Source organism: Asparagus officinalis, unplaced genomic scaffold (assembly GCF_001876935.1).
Source record: "Asparagus officinalis unplaced genomic scaffold, Aspof.V1 AsparagusV1_Un106, whole genome shotgun sequence".
Taxonomy (NCBI): domain Eukaryota; kingdom Viridiplantae; phylum Streptophyta; class Magnoliopsida; order Asparagales; family Asparagaceae; genus Asparagus; species Asparagus officinalis.
This window is the reverse complement of record NW_017972372.1, coordinates 437540-454464: the sequence shown is the minus strand read 5'-3', so window position 1 is coordinate 454464 and position 16925 is coordinate 437540. Positions and strand designations below refer to the sequence as shown.

General features: G+C 41.9%; 1 protein-coding gene across 1 annotated transcript in view; it reads left to right on the top strand.

Moving 5' to 3' along the window:
* The window catches only part of LOC109827269 (MLO-like protein 1), a 19223-nt gene extending 3891 nt beyond the window's left edge, over positions 1-15332 (top strand). The window contains exons 4-15 of the mRNA XM_020394254.1: positions 1-37; positions 12345-12461; positions 12548-12602; positions 12691-12782; positions 13029-13103; positions 13221-13309; positions 13438-13487; positions 13679-13719; positions 13896-14105; positions 14181-14248; positions 14366-14426; positions 14834-15332. The exon at positions 1-37 is cut by the window's left edge and continues 214 nt beyond it. Of these exons, the coding sequence (XP_020249843.1) occupies positions 1-37; positions 12345-12461; positions 12548-12602; positions 12691-12782; positions 13029-13103; positions 13221-13309; positions 13438-13487; positions 13679-13719; positions 13896-14105; positions 14181-14248; positions 14366-14426; positions 14834-15088 (1150 nt within the window). The 3' untranslated portion in view covers positions 15089-15332. The remainder of the gene's footprint in view (positions 38-12344; positions 12462-12547; positions 12603-12690; positions 12783-13028; positions 13104-13220; positions 13310-13437; positions 13488-13678; positions 13720-13895; positions 14106-14180; positions 14249-14365; positions 14427-14833) is intronic.
* The last annotated feature ends 1593 nt before the right edge of the window (positions 15333-16925 follow it).

Genomic DNA, 16925 nt, shown 5'->3' with positions numbered 1-16925 from the left:
TAGTGGCGGAGAGGGGTCGGGCCAGTGTACAAGGAAGGTTAGTTTTCGTTAGGCGTGTTTCACATCCATTCAGCTCCAGCGTCAGTTTTGTGCAGTGAAAAACATGAGATGGTATTTTAGTCCCATATTTTAAAAACAATTCGATAGATATATGATTACAAAGGATCATGCTCATGGTTCAATAAGGGTTGATCTTTTTGAGTCAATTCAGGTCAAGAGTATTAGTTTAATCCATCTTCGTTCATGACTTCATTAGCATGAGATAGAGCTTATGGTGGACCATATATGATGTCAATATAACTCTTTGTAGAATCTCATATCTCCATTAGCCATTTGTGCTAGGTTCGATATGGACTTTACTAGATTTAGTTCAAAATTTAATAGGCATATCTCACATCCATTCAGTTTTAAGTATTGGTTTGGTCTAGCAAAAATTATGAGATGAGATTTAGTCCCCGATTAGAAAATCCCTCAGATGGATGTCTGGTTAAATACAATTGTGTTCATAATATAATTTGGGAATAAATAGATCTAGTCTATCTCCATTCATGGGCATTTACAACCCAATAATTTTGATGTCATGAACTCTTCTTGTCATTTTCGGCCTATAAACACCTTTAATCTTCATAATACAGCAATTCATGTTCAAATTCCTTTGAACAATGTGTTTGATAGAGTTTAAAAATTTACTTCTCACTATAAATTTGGAGTTTTGGTACAGATAGATGTCTGTGGTATTTTCTTAAAGATTACACAAAATGTGATCGTGGGGGACATGGGGACAAGGGGACAACATGCTCTTGTACACACTTGTGGCCTCCCCCATAGGCCATGCTCTTGTACACACTAGACATGCCCATGCTCCCCCCCCATAGCCCATTCGGAGCTCTTTTTTGTGAGATGGTTCCAGCAAGGCACACCAAGGCACACCCATCCCTCTTCTCCTATAAATAGGAGAGATAGTGAGGTAGAGAAAGTGATGGTGAGTTAAATGAGGTTTGAAAGAAAAGAGAGAGTGAGTTGAGAGAGAACTTGTAATAGTTTGGTATTCTCTTCATAGTGAAATCCCCTCCCGTGGACGTAGGCAAGTTTGCCGAACCACGTAAATCTTGTGTCTGTATTGTCTTAACTGTGAGTTGCCATAGCTTGTAGGTTCCCTCGACATTTCAGTCTTAGAACTGATGAGAGGAAGAGTGTATATTTTACTTTGTTGAAATATCTCACTTTCAATTCTTGTTTTCTTTGAGAAATAAGAATTTTCACTATCTATTCTAGTTTCCTTTGAGAAACAAGAATATAGAGGTTGACTTGTGCTTTTGTGATAACAAAAACCAGGGCTATCTCTCAGGTAATATTGCTTTCGCGGCGTGAGGATGTGACTCTACGCCCAACAATTGGTATCAGAGCCCTTATTCAGATTGGCGGTGGTTGAGCTTCTGATCTGAGGTGATGGTTGATTATTGTGTGGTGAACACAAGGTATTTGTTGAAATTCCTGAGAGAAGCGGTTTTATTAATACAAGTGGAGAATGGTGTCTACAGGTAAAACAGTTAAAGTGGGAAAGTATGAGATCAAGAAATTCAATGGGAAGAATGATTTTTCTTATTGGAGGATGCAGATAAAAAATTCATTAATTTCGTAGAAATTGTACAAAGCTTTAGCAGGAAAAGAGAAGAAGCACAAGGATATGTCTGATGAGGATTGAGAGGAGCTGGATCTGGAAGCATGGGCTTCGATTATCCTTTGCCTTGAAAGGGATGTAGCTTTCTTGGTGGACGGGGAGGAAATGACTGCGGGCGTGTGGTTAAAGTTAGAGAGCACCTTCATGACGAAAAGTCTAACGAACCGGATCTATTTAAAATCCAAATTGTATACTTACAAGATGGAGGATGGTTCATCAATCTGGGAATACATCAACAAGTTCGATAGGATCTTATCGGATTTGAAAGATATTGAGGTGATAGTGGAAGACGAGGATTAGGCACTTCTACTACTTCTATCTCTGTCGAAGTCTTATGAGAATCTGGTTCAAACACTGATGCTTGTGGGTGACAGTTTGTCGATGGATGAGACTAGAATGACGCTTCTAGCGGATGATCTTCGAAAAATTACAACTAGTGATATGGCCACTGGTGGTAACAAAGAACAAGCGCAGGAGTATTTTGCCAGAGGAAGGGGCAATGAGCGAGGAAAAGGCAAGGGAGGAAAGTCTAGATCAAAATCAAGACCTCTTGCGGAAAGACTGTGTTTCAAATGCGGTGAGCTAGGGCATTTCAAAGTCAATTGTCCTAATAAGAGAATAGGTGGAAAGAAGAACAACAACAAGACTGAAAGACGAGAAGGCAAGGAAGAGGCGAGCTATGCTTCAGGAGAAGGGAGCGATAAGGAATGCTATGTCATCACGAATGGCGAGGATACCACCGGGAAGTGGATACTTGATTCTGGTTGCTCTTACCACATGTGTCCAAATAGAAAGTGGTTTACTACCTACAGGAGCATTGATGGTGGAACCGTATTGATGGGGAATAACCATGCTTGTAAAACTGTGGGGCTAGGTGATATCAAGATCAAGATGTATGATGGAGTGGTTCGAACCTTTACGGATGTAAGGCACGTTCCCGACTTACGGAAGAATCTTATCTCAGTTGGTGCTTTAGACTCCGGGGGTTGTAAGATTGTAACAGAGAATGAAGTGAAGAGGGTTATTCGGGGTTCCTTAGTAGCGATGAAGGGCATTCGTCACGGTAACCTATATACTCTCTCAGGTACGACGGTGACGGGAGATGCAGTTGTTAGAACTGATGGATGTGGTGGAGACCTATATGAGCACATACGATTATGGCATAAGCGGCTTGGGCACATGTCAGAGAAGGGTCTAGATCTACTCGGTAAGGATGGGTTGTTGAAGAATCTGAAGAAACCTTGCATGGATTTTTGCGAGGACTGTGTGTTTGGAAAGGCACACAGGGTCCGGTTTCTGACAAGCAATCACAAGAGCAGATGGATACTAGATTATGTGCACACGAATGTTTGGGGTCCGGCTTCGACAACTTCCAATGGTAGTTCTAGATATTTTGTCTCATCCATAGATGATCATTCGAGGTGTGTTTGGATTTATTTTCTGAAGCATAAGAATGAGGTATTTGAGACATTCAAGAAGTGGAAGGTGATGATTAAGAACAGGACAGGAAAGAAATTGAAGACATTGAGATTTGATAACAGTACAGAGTATACAGATGGTGCCTTCAAGAAGTTATGTGATCAGGAGGGGACTACCAGACACTGGACAGTTAGATCTACACCACAGCAAAATAGGATTGCGGAGAGACTGAACCGAACACTGCGGGAGAAAGCAGTAAGTATGAGATCATATGCTGGTTTAGATAAAGAATGGTGGGCAGAGTCAATTGCTACAGCTTGCTATATTGTGAATCGATCCCCACATTCGACATTGGACGGTGATACACCCTATCGGGTGTGATCAGGGGAGCATGTAGATTACGATAGGCTCCAAATTTTTTGGGTGTACCGCCTACTATCACGTCAACGAGAGAAAGCTTAACGTGAGGGTCAAGAAGGTAATTTTTGGGGTATGCAAAGGGTGTAAAAGGCTATCGCCTTTGGTGTACAGAAGATTCGAAGTTCGTGATCAGCAGGGACGTTACCTTTGATGAGAAATCCATGATTACTAAGGTGCCCAAGGATGATGGTGTTGAGACTGTTGAGAATTCTAAGTCTCAAGTTATTAAGATAGAACCTAAAGACCAACCAGGTTCCAGTCATGTTCAAGTGGAAAGTCAGGTAGATGATGAACTTGAGCAGGAGGAGGTTCAGCTAGGAGAATACACATGTACTACAACAACAGTAGCTCGAGGATAGCTTGGCTTCCGCTAGGCCAAGGCGAGCATACAAGCAGGTACAGAAGCTGTGGGCTGATCAACCCCTGAAGCACTATGGGCAGGTTAATTTGGTTGAGTACGCACTCTCGGTAGAGGAAGATGAGCTGGTCTCCTTCAATGAAGCTATTCGGGATAGAGATAGCGAGAGTTGGTTGGCTACGATGAAAGAGGAGATGAAATCTCTCCGAAATAACCAAACATGGGAGGTGGTCCCATTGCCCGTAAGAAAGAAAGCTATAGGTTGTAAGTGGCTGTATAAAAGAAAGGAAGATCCTTCAGAGCTTGGTGGTACGAGGTACAAGGCGAGGCTAGTGGCTAAGGGGTTTGCACAAAGAGAGGGTGTGGATTACAATGAGATATTTTCTCCGGTGGTGAAACACACTTGTATTCGGGTGCTATTAAGTATTGTTGCTCATGGTGATGTTGAGCTGGAACAACTCGATGTTAAAACGACCTTCTTGCACGAAGACTTGGATGAAGAGATCTACATGCATCAACCTGAGGGCTACAAGATTGAGGATAAGGAGCATCATGTATGTCGCTTGAGAAAGTCACTCTATGGACTGAAGCAATCTTCTCGGCAGTGGTACAAGTGATTTGACTCCTTCATGCTGAAGCATGGGTTCTCCAGAAGCGATTATGACTGTTGTGTCTATATTCGGAAACTCCATTGGCTCCACACTTCATGCTTTCAAGTAAACAATCTCCCACTACAGCGAAAAATAAGGTTTATATGGAACGTGTTCCTTATGCTAGTGCAGTTGGCAGTTTGATGTACGTCATGGTGTGTATATGCCCAGATATTTCACAGGCGATTAGTGTGGTCAGCAGATTCATGGCGAATCCGGGAAATGCGCACTGGGAAGCGGTGAAATGGGTCCTGATGTACTTGAAAGGTACCGCTGATATGGGTCTATATTTTGGTGGAGATACATGTCAGATCGACGGGTTTGTGGACTCAGATTATGTGGGAGATCTAGATAGACTGCGATCTACTACTGGTTATGTATTCAGGATACATGGGGTTCCAGTTAGTTGGCGATCGATGTTACAGGATACAGTGATACTTTCTACTACAGAGGCCGAGTACATGGCCATGGCAGAGGGAGTAAAGGAAGCATTATGACTGTGGGGTCTTCTAGACGATTTGGGGATTAAGCAGGAGAGTATGAACTTGTGGTGCGATAGTCAAAGTACGATTCATTTGGCGAAGAATCATGTTCACCATGCTCGTACCAAGCATATCGACATCAGATATCATTTTGTGCAGGATGTCATAGAAGAATACGATATTTCTCTCATGAATGTGCATACGAATGAGAATCTCGCGAACATGTTAACCAAGGTGGTGACAGGCAACAAGTTCCAACATTGCTTGGACTTGCTTCATATTAGACCGTGTTGATCTGTCCAAGAGGGCATGGTCATTCAGGACGGTGATGGAGGTGAGGTGGAGACTATGTTGGAGAATAGTTATAGAACTATGATTAGTTTGATCCTGGTGGAGGGTACGTAGGCAGTCGCGGTATAGTGGCGCAGCTGGTTTTGACCTAGATCTCTCTGGTGATGTTCGTGATGTTCTTCTGGTATATGTTCAAAATTTGAGGTTTATTAAATGATGAACGAGATGGAGAATTGTGATCGTGGGGGACATTGGGACAAGGGGACAACATGCTCTTGTACACACTTGTGGCCTCCCCCATAGGCCATGCTCTTGTACACACTTGTGGCCTCCCCCATAGGCCATGCTCTTGTACACACTAGACATGCCCATGCCATTCGGAGCTCTTTTTTGTGAGCTAGTTCCAGCAAGGCACACCAAGGCACACCCATCCCTCTTCTCCTATAAATAGGAGAGATAGTGAGGTAGAGAAAGTGGTGGTGGGTTAAGTGAGGTTTGAAAGAAAAGAGAGAGTGAGTTGAGAGAGAACTTGTAATAGTTTGATATTCTCCTTATAGTGAAATCCCCCTCCCGTGGACGTAGGCAAGTTTGCCGAACCACGTAAATCTCGTGTCTGTATTGTCTTAACTGTGAGTTGCCATAGCTTGTAGGTTCCCTCGACATTTCAGTCTTAGAACTGATGAGAGGAAGAGTGTATATTTCACTTTGTTGAAATATCTCACTTTCAATTCTTGTTTCCTTTGAGAAATAAGAATTTTCACTATCTATTCTAGTTTCCTTTGAGAAACAAGAATATAGAGGTGTACTTGTGTTTTTATGATAACAAAAGTCAGAGCTATCTCTCAGGTGATATCGCTTCCGCGGCGTGAGGACGTGACTCTGCGTCCAACACAAAAGCTTAAGTTAAAGGCCAGAGTGGATATTTGCAATCTGAATTTGGTCCTGAATGCTATCCTTTACTATGTAAAGAATCCTTTTTGTGTGCATTAGTAGCATCTAAGACCACCCTCTGGCTTATTATATTAGCCATGATATTTAAAATATATTGTACTCTACAAACTTGATTATTTGTTTGTTTCTTTCATTTTATTTCACACATAAGTTAAGAGAAGCAAACTGTGATCTCAGCATCCCAACCCAAAATTGTCGCGCGCCTTTGCGGAAGCCTTGCACGAACTCACAACGAACCTGTGATCACAAGTCGAAGAAAGCCAAACTCTTGCACAAATCCAACCAATAACGCCAAATCAATCCAAACACAGAGATATACGTGGTTCGGCAATTTGCCTACGTCCACGGGGAGAGGATGGGGAGATTTCACTAAATCAAGGAGAGTACAAAGGGTTACAATCACACAAATTCTCTCAAACTAACCCTCAACCAAAGATCTCACCTTGCTCACAATATCTCCCTCTCACAATGCTCAAAAGATTCCTTAATCTCTGATATTAAACCCTCTCAAATCGTTTCCCTATTTATACCAAAACAAAAACCCAATTAGACTGCAAATAGGAAACCTGCGTATGCAAAAAACCCGCTATAAGTCGACTTAACAGAGGGCGTAAGTCGACTTGGCAGAGGAAAAAACAGCAACAGGAGAGGACTTCATAAGTCGACTTAACAGACATTATAAGTCGACTTGGCAGAGGAAAAAAATCACAACTCCGCTGCAGATCGTAAGTCGACTCGTGCACACTAATGAGTCGACTTACCATAAGTCGACTTAGCCTTGTGCATGAGTCGACTTATGCCAGTTTTTCTGGTTTTTCTGATTCTTTTCCTGATTTCTCCACAATTCTCCACCTCGGCGAATTTTGCCAAAAATGAGCCGACACCAAACCAAGAGCATCAATGTGTCGTCTCTCCAAATACGGCTGCACCACTTGTTGCTCGGAACCACCTTAGTGAGCATATCTGCCGGATTATCCTTCGTGTGGACTTTCACAATTTCCACATCGCCATCTTCAAGAACATCCCGAACGAAGTGATAACGAACGTCAATGTGCTTCGTCCTCGCATGAAAAACCTGATTCTTCGCCAAATATATAGCACTCATGCTATCGCAATGAATAGTGACGGATCGCTGCGATATACCAAGTTCTTCCAAAAGTCCTCGAAGCCAAATAGCCTCCTTCACAGCCTCCGTAACCGCCATATACTCTGCCTCCGTCGTAGACAAAGCCACCGTAGACTGTAAGGTGCATCTCCAACACACCGGCGCACGGGTCAAAGTGAACACATACCCCGTAGTAGACCGGCGCTTATCCAAATCCCCGGCATAATCCGAATCAACATAGCCAATGCATAGCTGCCCACCTGTAGTGTCCCGCTCATAAACCAAACCAACATTGAGCGTACCTCTAATGTACCTCAAAATCCATCTCACGGCGTCCCAATGACCCACTCCTGGATCGTGCATGTATCTCGACACCATGCTCACTGCCTGTGACAAATCCGGCCTCGTACATACCATCGCGTACATCAAGCTCCCAACTGCGCTCGCATATGGAGTCTTCGTCATCAACTCACGGTCTTCAACTGACTTCGGTGAAAGGCCAGCTGAAAGCTTCAAATGGGCTCCCAACGGTACACAAACTGGCTTCGTATCCATGCTAACATGGAATCGCTGTAGAACCTTCTTCAAATAAGCCACCTGTGTCAAACAAATCCTGCCCTTCTTCTTATCTCTGCCGATCTCCATCCCTAAAATGCGCTTCGCCTCGCCCAAGTCCTTCATCTCAAACTCATTCGAAAGCTGAACTTTCAACTCATCTATAGCTGACCTGGAACTAGAAGCAACCAACATGTCATCGACATAAAGCAACAAATAAATGTACGCACCTCCTCTCAACTTGCGAAAATACACGCAAGGATCAAACTGGCTCCGAGTGTACGAATGACCAAGCATAAAACCATCAAATCGCCTATACCACTGTCGAGGAGACTGCTTCAAACCGTATAGCGATTTCTTTAGCCTGCAAACCAACTTATCTTTCCCTGCAGCTCGGAATCCCAATGGCTGAGTCATATATATTTCTTCATCAAGATCACCATGAAGAAATGCTGTCTTCACATCCAACTGATCTAACTCCAATCCATACTGTGCCACCAAAGCTAGCAAAATCCGAATCGACGAATGCTTCACCACCGGAGAGAAAACCTCATTGTAATCAATACCTTCCTCCTGTGCATAGCCCTTCGCAACCAACCTAGCCTTGAACCTCACTGGAGTGCCCTCAATGCCCTCCTTCTTCGTGTACACCCACTTGCACCCAATCGCCTTCCGCCCCTTTGGAAGCTCTACAAGCTCCCATGTATCGTTCTTGTGAAGAGACTCCATCTCCTCCTGCATAGCCACCTGCCACGAATCAGCCTCCGAACTCTGCTCGGCCTCTCTGAATGTAGTAGGCACCATCTCATCGATACTCTCCACCGGAAGTGCATATGCAACTGTGTCGGCATACCGTGCTGGCACCCGTATGTCTCTCCTCTGTCTCCGTGCCGCAATAGAATCCTGAACCTGAGCCGTCGGTCCCTGATCCTGCTCATGAGTACCCGTATCCTCCGCATCACCGTCGTGCTCGCCTGGCGTCACCTCAGTCGGCACTCTCATGGATACTGCACTATCTGGACTCTGTGGAGCTGCATCAATCTCCACCACCTGCGAAATCTCCTCTGTCGGGTTGCTCTCCACCTGATGAGAGCTGGGAAGCTTCAAGATAGAAGCCTCATCGAATGTGACGTCCCTACTCAGCACAATCTTCTTATCAACTGGATCCCAAAGCTTGTATCCCTTGACACCACGCTTGAATCCTACAAATATGGCCTTCCTAGCTCGAGGTTCCAACTTATCAGTTCTAACATGATAATATGCAGGGCAACCAAATACCTTAAGCTGGTCATAGTCATGTGCTGTCTCTCCCGACCACATCTCCATAGGGGTCTTCCCCTCAATCGCAGATGAAGGCAGCCTGTTAATGAGGTGGCTCGCATAAGAAAGTGCCTCAGCCCAAAAGATCTTCTCCAAACCACTATGCGCCAATAAACATCGAATCTTCTCCAGCAAAGACCGATTCAATCTCTCTGCCACCCCATTCTGCTGCGGTGTATGACTAACTGTGAAGTGCCTCTCTATGCCCTCGTCTCGACATAGCTGCAGAAAGGGGTCTGAGGTATACTCGCCGCCGTTGTCGGATCGCAACGTCTTGATCTTTCTCCCAGTCTGCAGTTCCAATCTCTTCTTCCACTCCACAAACAAATCTAGGACTTCACTCTTATGCTTCATGGTGTACACCCAACATCGCCTAGAATAGTCATCAACGAACGTGACGAACCAATGTCGACCACCAAGTGATGCCGTCTTAGTGGGACCCCAAACATCTGTGTGCACGTAGTCCAAGATGCCCCTCGTCCTATGAATGGCCGTCCCGAACTTCACCTTCGTCTTCTTGCCAAGTACACAGTGCTCACAGAATTCTACTTTACCACTCTTGGCTCCCTTCAAAAGCCCCTGCTTGCACAATGCCTGCAGTGACTTTTCACCTGTATGCCCTAGCCTGTAGTGCCAAAGTCTGCTCATGTCCGCCTCTGAAATCGCCGAAGCAACCTGGCCAATCTCGGTGCTCCCCTTCAGATAATATAAATTATGATTTCGGACTCCCTTCATCACCACCAAAGATCCCTTAGTAACCTTTGCTACAGCATCCTCAAAGGTCACCCTGAATCCCTTCGCCTCCAAAGCCCCCACTGAGATAAGATTCTTCTTAAGTTGAGGAACGAATCTCACCTCCTTCAGCTCACGGACTACTCCATCGTGCATCCGAATCCTCACAGTACCTATCCCACGAACGCCACAGGATTGATCATTTCCCATGACCACAACACCCCCATCGAGTCTCTCAAATGATGAGAACCAATCTCGCCTAGGAGTCACATGATAAGTAGCGCCAGAATCAAGCATCCACTCCGATGCATCCAAATGGTTCACCTCCGGAGTAATCAAAAGAGAAAAGCTCGAATCATCGGAATCATCGCCTTTCGCAACATTCACCTCATTGGCCTTCGGGCCCTTATTCTTGCTATTCTCCTTTTCTTTGACTTTCGGGCAATCTCTTTTCCAATGTCCCTGCTCCTTGCAGAATGCACATTGATTCTTTCCAAGCTGGTGACGACCTCTTGACTTTGACCTCCCTCTGTTTCCACCTTTCTGATATGAGCTTCTACCTCTCGCCGACAAGGCCTCTCCTGAAGTACTAGCGCGGGAAGTCTCCTTATCCTTCCTCCTCAAATCATAGTTCGTCAATGCGTTAGTCACTTCACTATAAGTGATAGAAGATCTCCCGTTCAGCAACGTAAGCACGAAGGTATCATACTCCTCATCCGGTAAGGAGCCCAAAAGAATAATAGCCTTGTACTCATCTGTGATCTTCTCATCCACGTTCGCCAAGTCCGACAACAACTTAGTGTAGTTGTTCACATGAGCCGCAAGCGAGGTACCTCTGGACATCTGGAATCTGAATAACCTTCGCAGCAAGTGCAACCGGTTCTCAACACTCTTCGTAAGGTACTTATTGTTGAGAATTTCCCACATCTTCATCGCAGACGTCACCCCAATCACATCGTATTTCAGCTCCTGTTCCAAACAGGACCTGATCACCCCGCAAGCATTTCGATTCATCTTTTCCCATATCGCTTCTTCATACTTAGGTGGCCTCACATCGACCATGATGGTCTCCTCCAGATTTTGAGCATTGAGCGCATCCTGTACGTCGCTCATCCACAAACCAAAATTGATCTTGCCGTCATATTTCACAACACTAATCTTAGTGTTCTGAAAACCCACTTGAACTGTGCCTGTCATCTTGCTGCTTTCACCAATTACTTCACCCATAATCACAACTTCCAAATTGTAGAGAAAGATCCAAACTTTGAAAGAATAAGAAATTACCCAACTGAACCCTAGATTGGATTCCAAATAGAACTCCTAACCACACGAGGAAAGCGAGATCTTCAACGGCAACTTCAAACCCTAACTTCACCAAAGCCTAGAACTCCAAGAACCAAGCTTCAAAGTGAATCTTCCTCCACCTAATCCAAAACCCTAGATCTGAATCTGAGCTCTGATACCACTTGTCGCGCGCCTTTGCGGAAGCCTTGCACGAACTCACAACGAACCTGTGATCACAAGTCGAAGAAAGCCAAACTCTTGCACAAATCCAACCAATAACGCCAAATCAATCCAAACACAGAGATATACGTGGTTCGGCAATTTGCCTACGTCCACGGGGAGAGGATGGGGAGATTTCACTAAATCAAGGAGAGTACAAAGGGTTACAATCACACAAATTCTCTCAAACTAACCCTCAACCAAAGATCTCATCTTGCTCACAATATCTCCCTCTCACAATGCTCAAAAGATTCCTTAATCTCTGATATTAAACCCTCTCAAATCGTTTCCCTATTTATACCAAAACAAAAACCCAATTAGACTGCAAATAGGAAACCTGCGTATGCAAAAAACCCGCTATAAGTCGACTTAACAGAGGGCGTAAGTCGACTTGGCAGAGGAAAAAACAGCAACAGGAGAGGACTTCATAAGTCGACTTAACAGACATTATAAGTCGACTTGGCAAAGGAAAAAAATCACAACTCCGCTGCAGATCGTAAGTCGACTCGTGCACACTAATGAGTCGACTTACCATAAGTCGACTTAGCCTTGTGCATGAGTCGACTTATGCCAGTTTTTCTGGTTTTTCTGATTCTTTTCCTGATTTCTCCACAAAAATATATAGCTACAACTACTTCCTAAAACGTCTCCAGGCCATAAATAAAAATGTAAAGTGATAGCTAGTAAAAGACAATTGCATTCACTGTAAGTTACAATAGAACCAAAATACCAAATGGAATTATATTTTTATAAATACAAATTGTTGTCTTGTAGAAAAGTTGACGTTGATGATCTTATTTCAAAGTGATTGTTTTGTACTATTTGTTAATATAATCACATAATTTAACTTAATACTAATTTGAAATATCTTTTCCAGGGAAAAGTTCCACTGCTATCTCTTGAAGCAATCCATGACCTGCACATTTTTATCTTTGTTCTGGCAGTAACTCATGTGGTTTTCAGCGCTCTTACAATGCTTTTCGGCGGGGCAAAGGTAAACATCGAAATCTCTTAATGTTCTCATTCAAATTTTGATTACATCGAAGAGCAAATCTAATTGTAAATTTTCCTTTGCGTTAGATACGGCAGTGGAAGTCGTGGGAAGATGCAATTCAGAAAGATGTAGCAAAAAGTGGTATATTAATTTCATTTCAATGGCAAAATGTTTCAAGTTAAATTATTTATTGTTTATCTATTAATTTTTTTATTACTATGACATGTAGATCCAAATAAAATCACCTATCTGAATCAATGTGAATTCATCAAGCACCGTTTTCGTGGTATTGAAAATAAATCCTTGATTTACAGTTGGCTGGTAAGTGACACTATTCTATGATAAGGAGATATTACTCTTTTCCCCCCAAAACACTCTTTACTTCTTATTCCTAAAGCCTGTTTGGTTTGTTTTATCTGACAAATTGGCGAGTTATCGATAAAACTATTTTGGTGTTATGTGACATCTTTAAAAGTTTTTAGTTTTATCTCAAAATGCACAAATCCTTTGGGGGTTTATGTAAAATTTATCATAATTTAATCTAATCACTTGTCTTCCATGTTGCAGCATTCTTTCTTTAAGCAGTTTTATGTATCAGTTACCAAATCAGACTACACTGCAATGAGACTGGGCTTTATCCAGGTAAATGTTTAGTTGATTGTTCAACTCATATAGGTTACTTCAGTTTATTGACATCTTTTTTTTTCCAAATTATTTTTGTTTGCTTTCATAAAGTTGAGCTATATATTTCACCTGCAGGCACATTGCAGAGGGAGCCCAAATTTTGATTTTCACAAGTACATGTCGCGAGCCCTTGAAGCCGACTTTAAAAAAGTTGTTGGTATAAGGTATTATTAAAAAAGGAAGAAGTATTTGTTTGTGTTAAAGATTTAATTTGCATGTGGTGATTGAACATTTTCTTTTAATATCGTGGTCTTCACAATCCTGATAATTGAACTTTTCAATTAAATTGCAGTTGGTATCTTTGGATTTTCGTGGTCATTTTCTTGTTGTTGAACGTTCATGGTAAGTAACATATATATATCTGTTACAAGTGCACATATATTACTGCAGTGATATATTATTCTATTTTCATTTGTTTTATTTCAGTAACTTTTCTTATCAGTTCTCTCTTAGAAACATTCGATAAAAGATGACTAAGTACTTGAGCGATCTGCCTTTTTCATAGTTCTCATCGTTCTTATTTCTTTCTGCAGGATGGCATGCATATTTTTGGATGTCATTTATTCCTTTAGTTGTAAGTATGCATAACGTTAATCTACGCGGGACAAATGTTAGCTCACGGATCTACATCCTATTTAGTTGGACTATGTACATAAATTTCATGGCACAATCATTTTTCATCATAACATAGGATTTAAATATCAATCCACTAATTGACAGTTAAATAATTATTATGCTGCTAATATGCAGATTCTACTAGTTGTTGGTGCAAAATTGGAGCATATCATAAGTCAGTTGGCTCGTGAGATTGCAGAAAAGCACTCTGCAATCGAAGGCGATGTGGCGGTTAAACCTTCAGATGGTCACTTTTGGTTTCATCGGCCAAGACTTGTTCTCTTTTTGCTCCACTTCATACTTTTTCAAAATGCCTTTGAGATTGCATTTTTCTTCTGGATACTGGTAATTATATTTCATGGCATATTATTTCTTCACTAGCCTTTTTATAGTTTCTGATATAATACTTTTCTCTTGCAGACAGCGTACAGTTTTGATTCTTGTATGATGGGGCAAGTTGGATTTATTGTCCCAAGACTAGTAATAAGGTAGGGAAAAGTTACTTCCTTCATTATATTCAACTTATTTGCATTGAAACAAATTTTTTTTTATCCAAAATAATCATCTTCATCTTATTCCTTTTTCCCCCTTTCTATGTGCATCAGTGTTATTATACAATTCCTCTGCAGTTACAGCACCCTCCCTCTTTATGCCATTGTAGCACAGGTAAATTGAATACGTTTTATCTTCTTCTTACGTCTGGGTTTCTTTTAGATGTTTAAATCTTCCATAATTTGATATAGTCCCTCAAATCAGCAAAGTTGCTAATAGGCCCCTCAAATCATAAGGGTTCTTGCAATTTGGTCGCTCTAGTTAGCTGATGTTCGATGTGAGGGAATATTTCTGCCAAATCAAACCTTTTGTACCGAGTTCCGATTATACTCTTCAGTATGGGACTAAATTACAAGAAACCTCATGATTTGAGGGACCTATCGGCAATTTTAAATGCTTTAAGCGACTAAAATTCAATCGTGGAAGAATTTTTTCGATCAATATCTAAACGCCCCTTTACTTTTTCTTGAAAAATAAACTGATACAAGCTGATTTTCTTTTCTTTTTCGCTCTATTTTAAGATGGGGACCTCATTCAAAGATGTTATATTTGAAGAACATGTGAGAGAAACCATAGTAGGTTGGGCAAATAATGTCAAACACCAAAAAGTAAAGAGAGCGGCGATCACTGAAGAGACCAAACCAGGGGCCACTGGATTAAGGAGCGTGTCTTTACCTAACGTGCTTCGTCGAGAGCACAAGGATTCTCTAATGGAAGAGGGCGAAGCTAGCGGTATTCAAGTTATAGATCAGAATCTACGGATGCATGAACTCTAAGTGTTGTGATTATTTGTTTCCGTGAGACTGGTCCGTGTACAATTTTTTTGACATAGATATGAATGAGTGAGCTGAAGGTTTGCAATAAAAACCTGCAAGGTTGTAATTGTATATGATACGTGTGTTTCTTTCTTCAAGAGCCCAAACTGTGAGCTTGAAGACTTGAAACGATCCTATCATTTTGCAAGGCAACGAAGAGGGGAAAATACCTAATTATAGTTTTGTGCCATGCGGAATATATATCTTCGCTTTATGGATAAAATGTTGGATTTAATCTAATAAATCTATTTGTGGGCACATATGATTAATCAATGTGTATTGCTATCTTTCAGGATAACCCACTAAAGTGATCAATTAAGTTGGGTTAATGGGTATTTAAATATAATCATGGGGTTATATGTGCAGATACCAGGTTGTAATTGTGATTTATTGAGGGGCTAAATTACAAAAGTACAACATCTATAAATAAAGGGTTATGGTCCCTAACCTAGGGTTACATTCTCTAATTCTCTACACCCCCATCTAGCTAGAGAAATTCGGACTTAGAGAAACCCTAAGGTTAGAAGATCCAAAACCCATCTCAAGGTTCATCCATGGATTCAGGTATAAGCTTCCGCTCTCTTTTGATTTTGTTAATCTCTTTGAATTAATCATGGCTATATGGTTTTAGATCTCAAGTTTTATGATGTAGATCTAACAAGTGGTATCAGAGCCACCTTGATTAATTCTTAGGGATTTAAGTTTTATTGGGTTTTTTGATCTTAAATCTCTGGTTAAAGATTCAATTTTTTGGTTCGGATGAACAGTAATGTTCGGTGAACAGCAATGAAATTTTTTTTTCGGATGAACAGTAAAGCATTTTTTGGATGAACAGTAACTGAAAAATCGCCGGTGAACAGTAACTTTTGGGAATTTTTTTGGATTTTTCTTTGATTTTTCCTTCAATTTTTTCCAATTCTGGATCTGTTTTGAAAATAAAAATCAAAGGTTTTTGGGTTTGTCGGCGGCGGTTTCAATTTGAAACCCTAAGGGTTCATGGCGAAAATTAAGGAGGTGTCGGATGATCAGTAACGAAAATTTTCGGATAAACAGTGATTTTTTTTTTGTTCGGATGAACAGTAACGAAAAACTTTTCGGATGAACAGTACCTTTTTTGGATTTTTTTCTTCAATTTTTTCCAATTCTGGATCTGTTTTGAAAATAAAAATCAAAGATTTTTTTGGTTCGGCGGCGGTTTCAATTTGAAACCCTAAGGGTTCGTGCGTGAAACGTGGCGAACATTAAGGAGGTAGTTACCTCAAATTTTGGCGAAGCGGTAAGCTTCAAACGAACCTCGCGTTGCGTTCAATTCAGGTGACGCTCAATTTTAACGAACCTCGCGTTCGTTCTAAGGTGAACCTCGCGTTCAACTCAGGTGAGCGTCAAGCTCAATTTCAACGAACCTCGCGTTTGTTCTAAGGTGAACCTCGCGTTCAACTCAGATGAGCGTCAAGCTTAATTTTTTAACGGACCTCGCGTTCGTTCTTCAGACGAACCTCGCGTTCGTACTTCAGACGAACCTCGCGGAACCTCGCGTTCGTACTTCAGACGAACCTCGCGTTCGTACTTCAGACGAACCTCGCGTTCGTACTTCAGTCGAGCCTCGCGTCTCGCGTTCGTACTTCAGACGAACTTCGCGTTCGAACTTCAGACGAACCTCGTGTTCATTTTTAAACGAACCTCGCGTTCGTTCCCAAGTTGAACCTCGCGTTCTTTTATCAAACGAACCTCGCGTTCGTTCATTTTCAGACGAACCTCGCGTTCGTGCTTAAGTGAGTCTCGTACTCAATACAGTCGA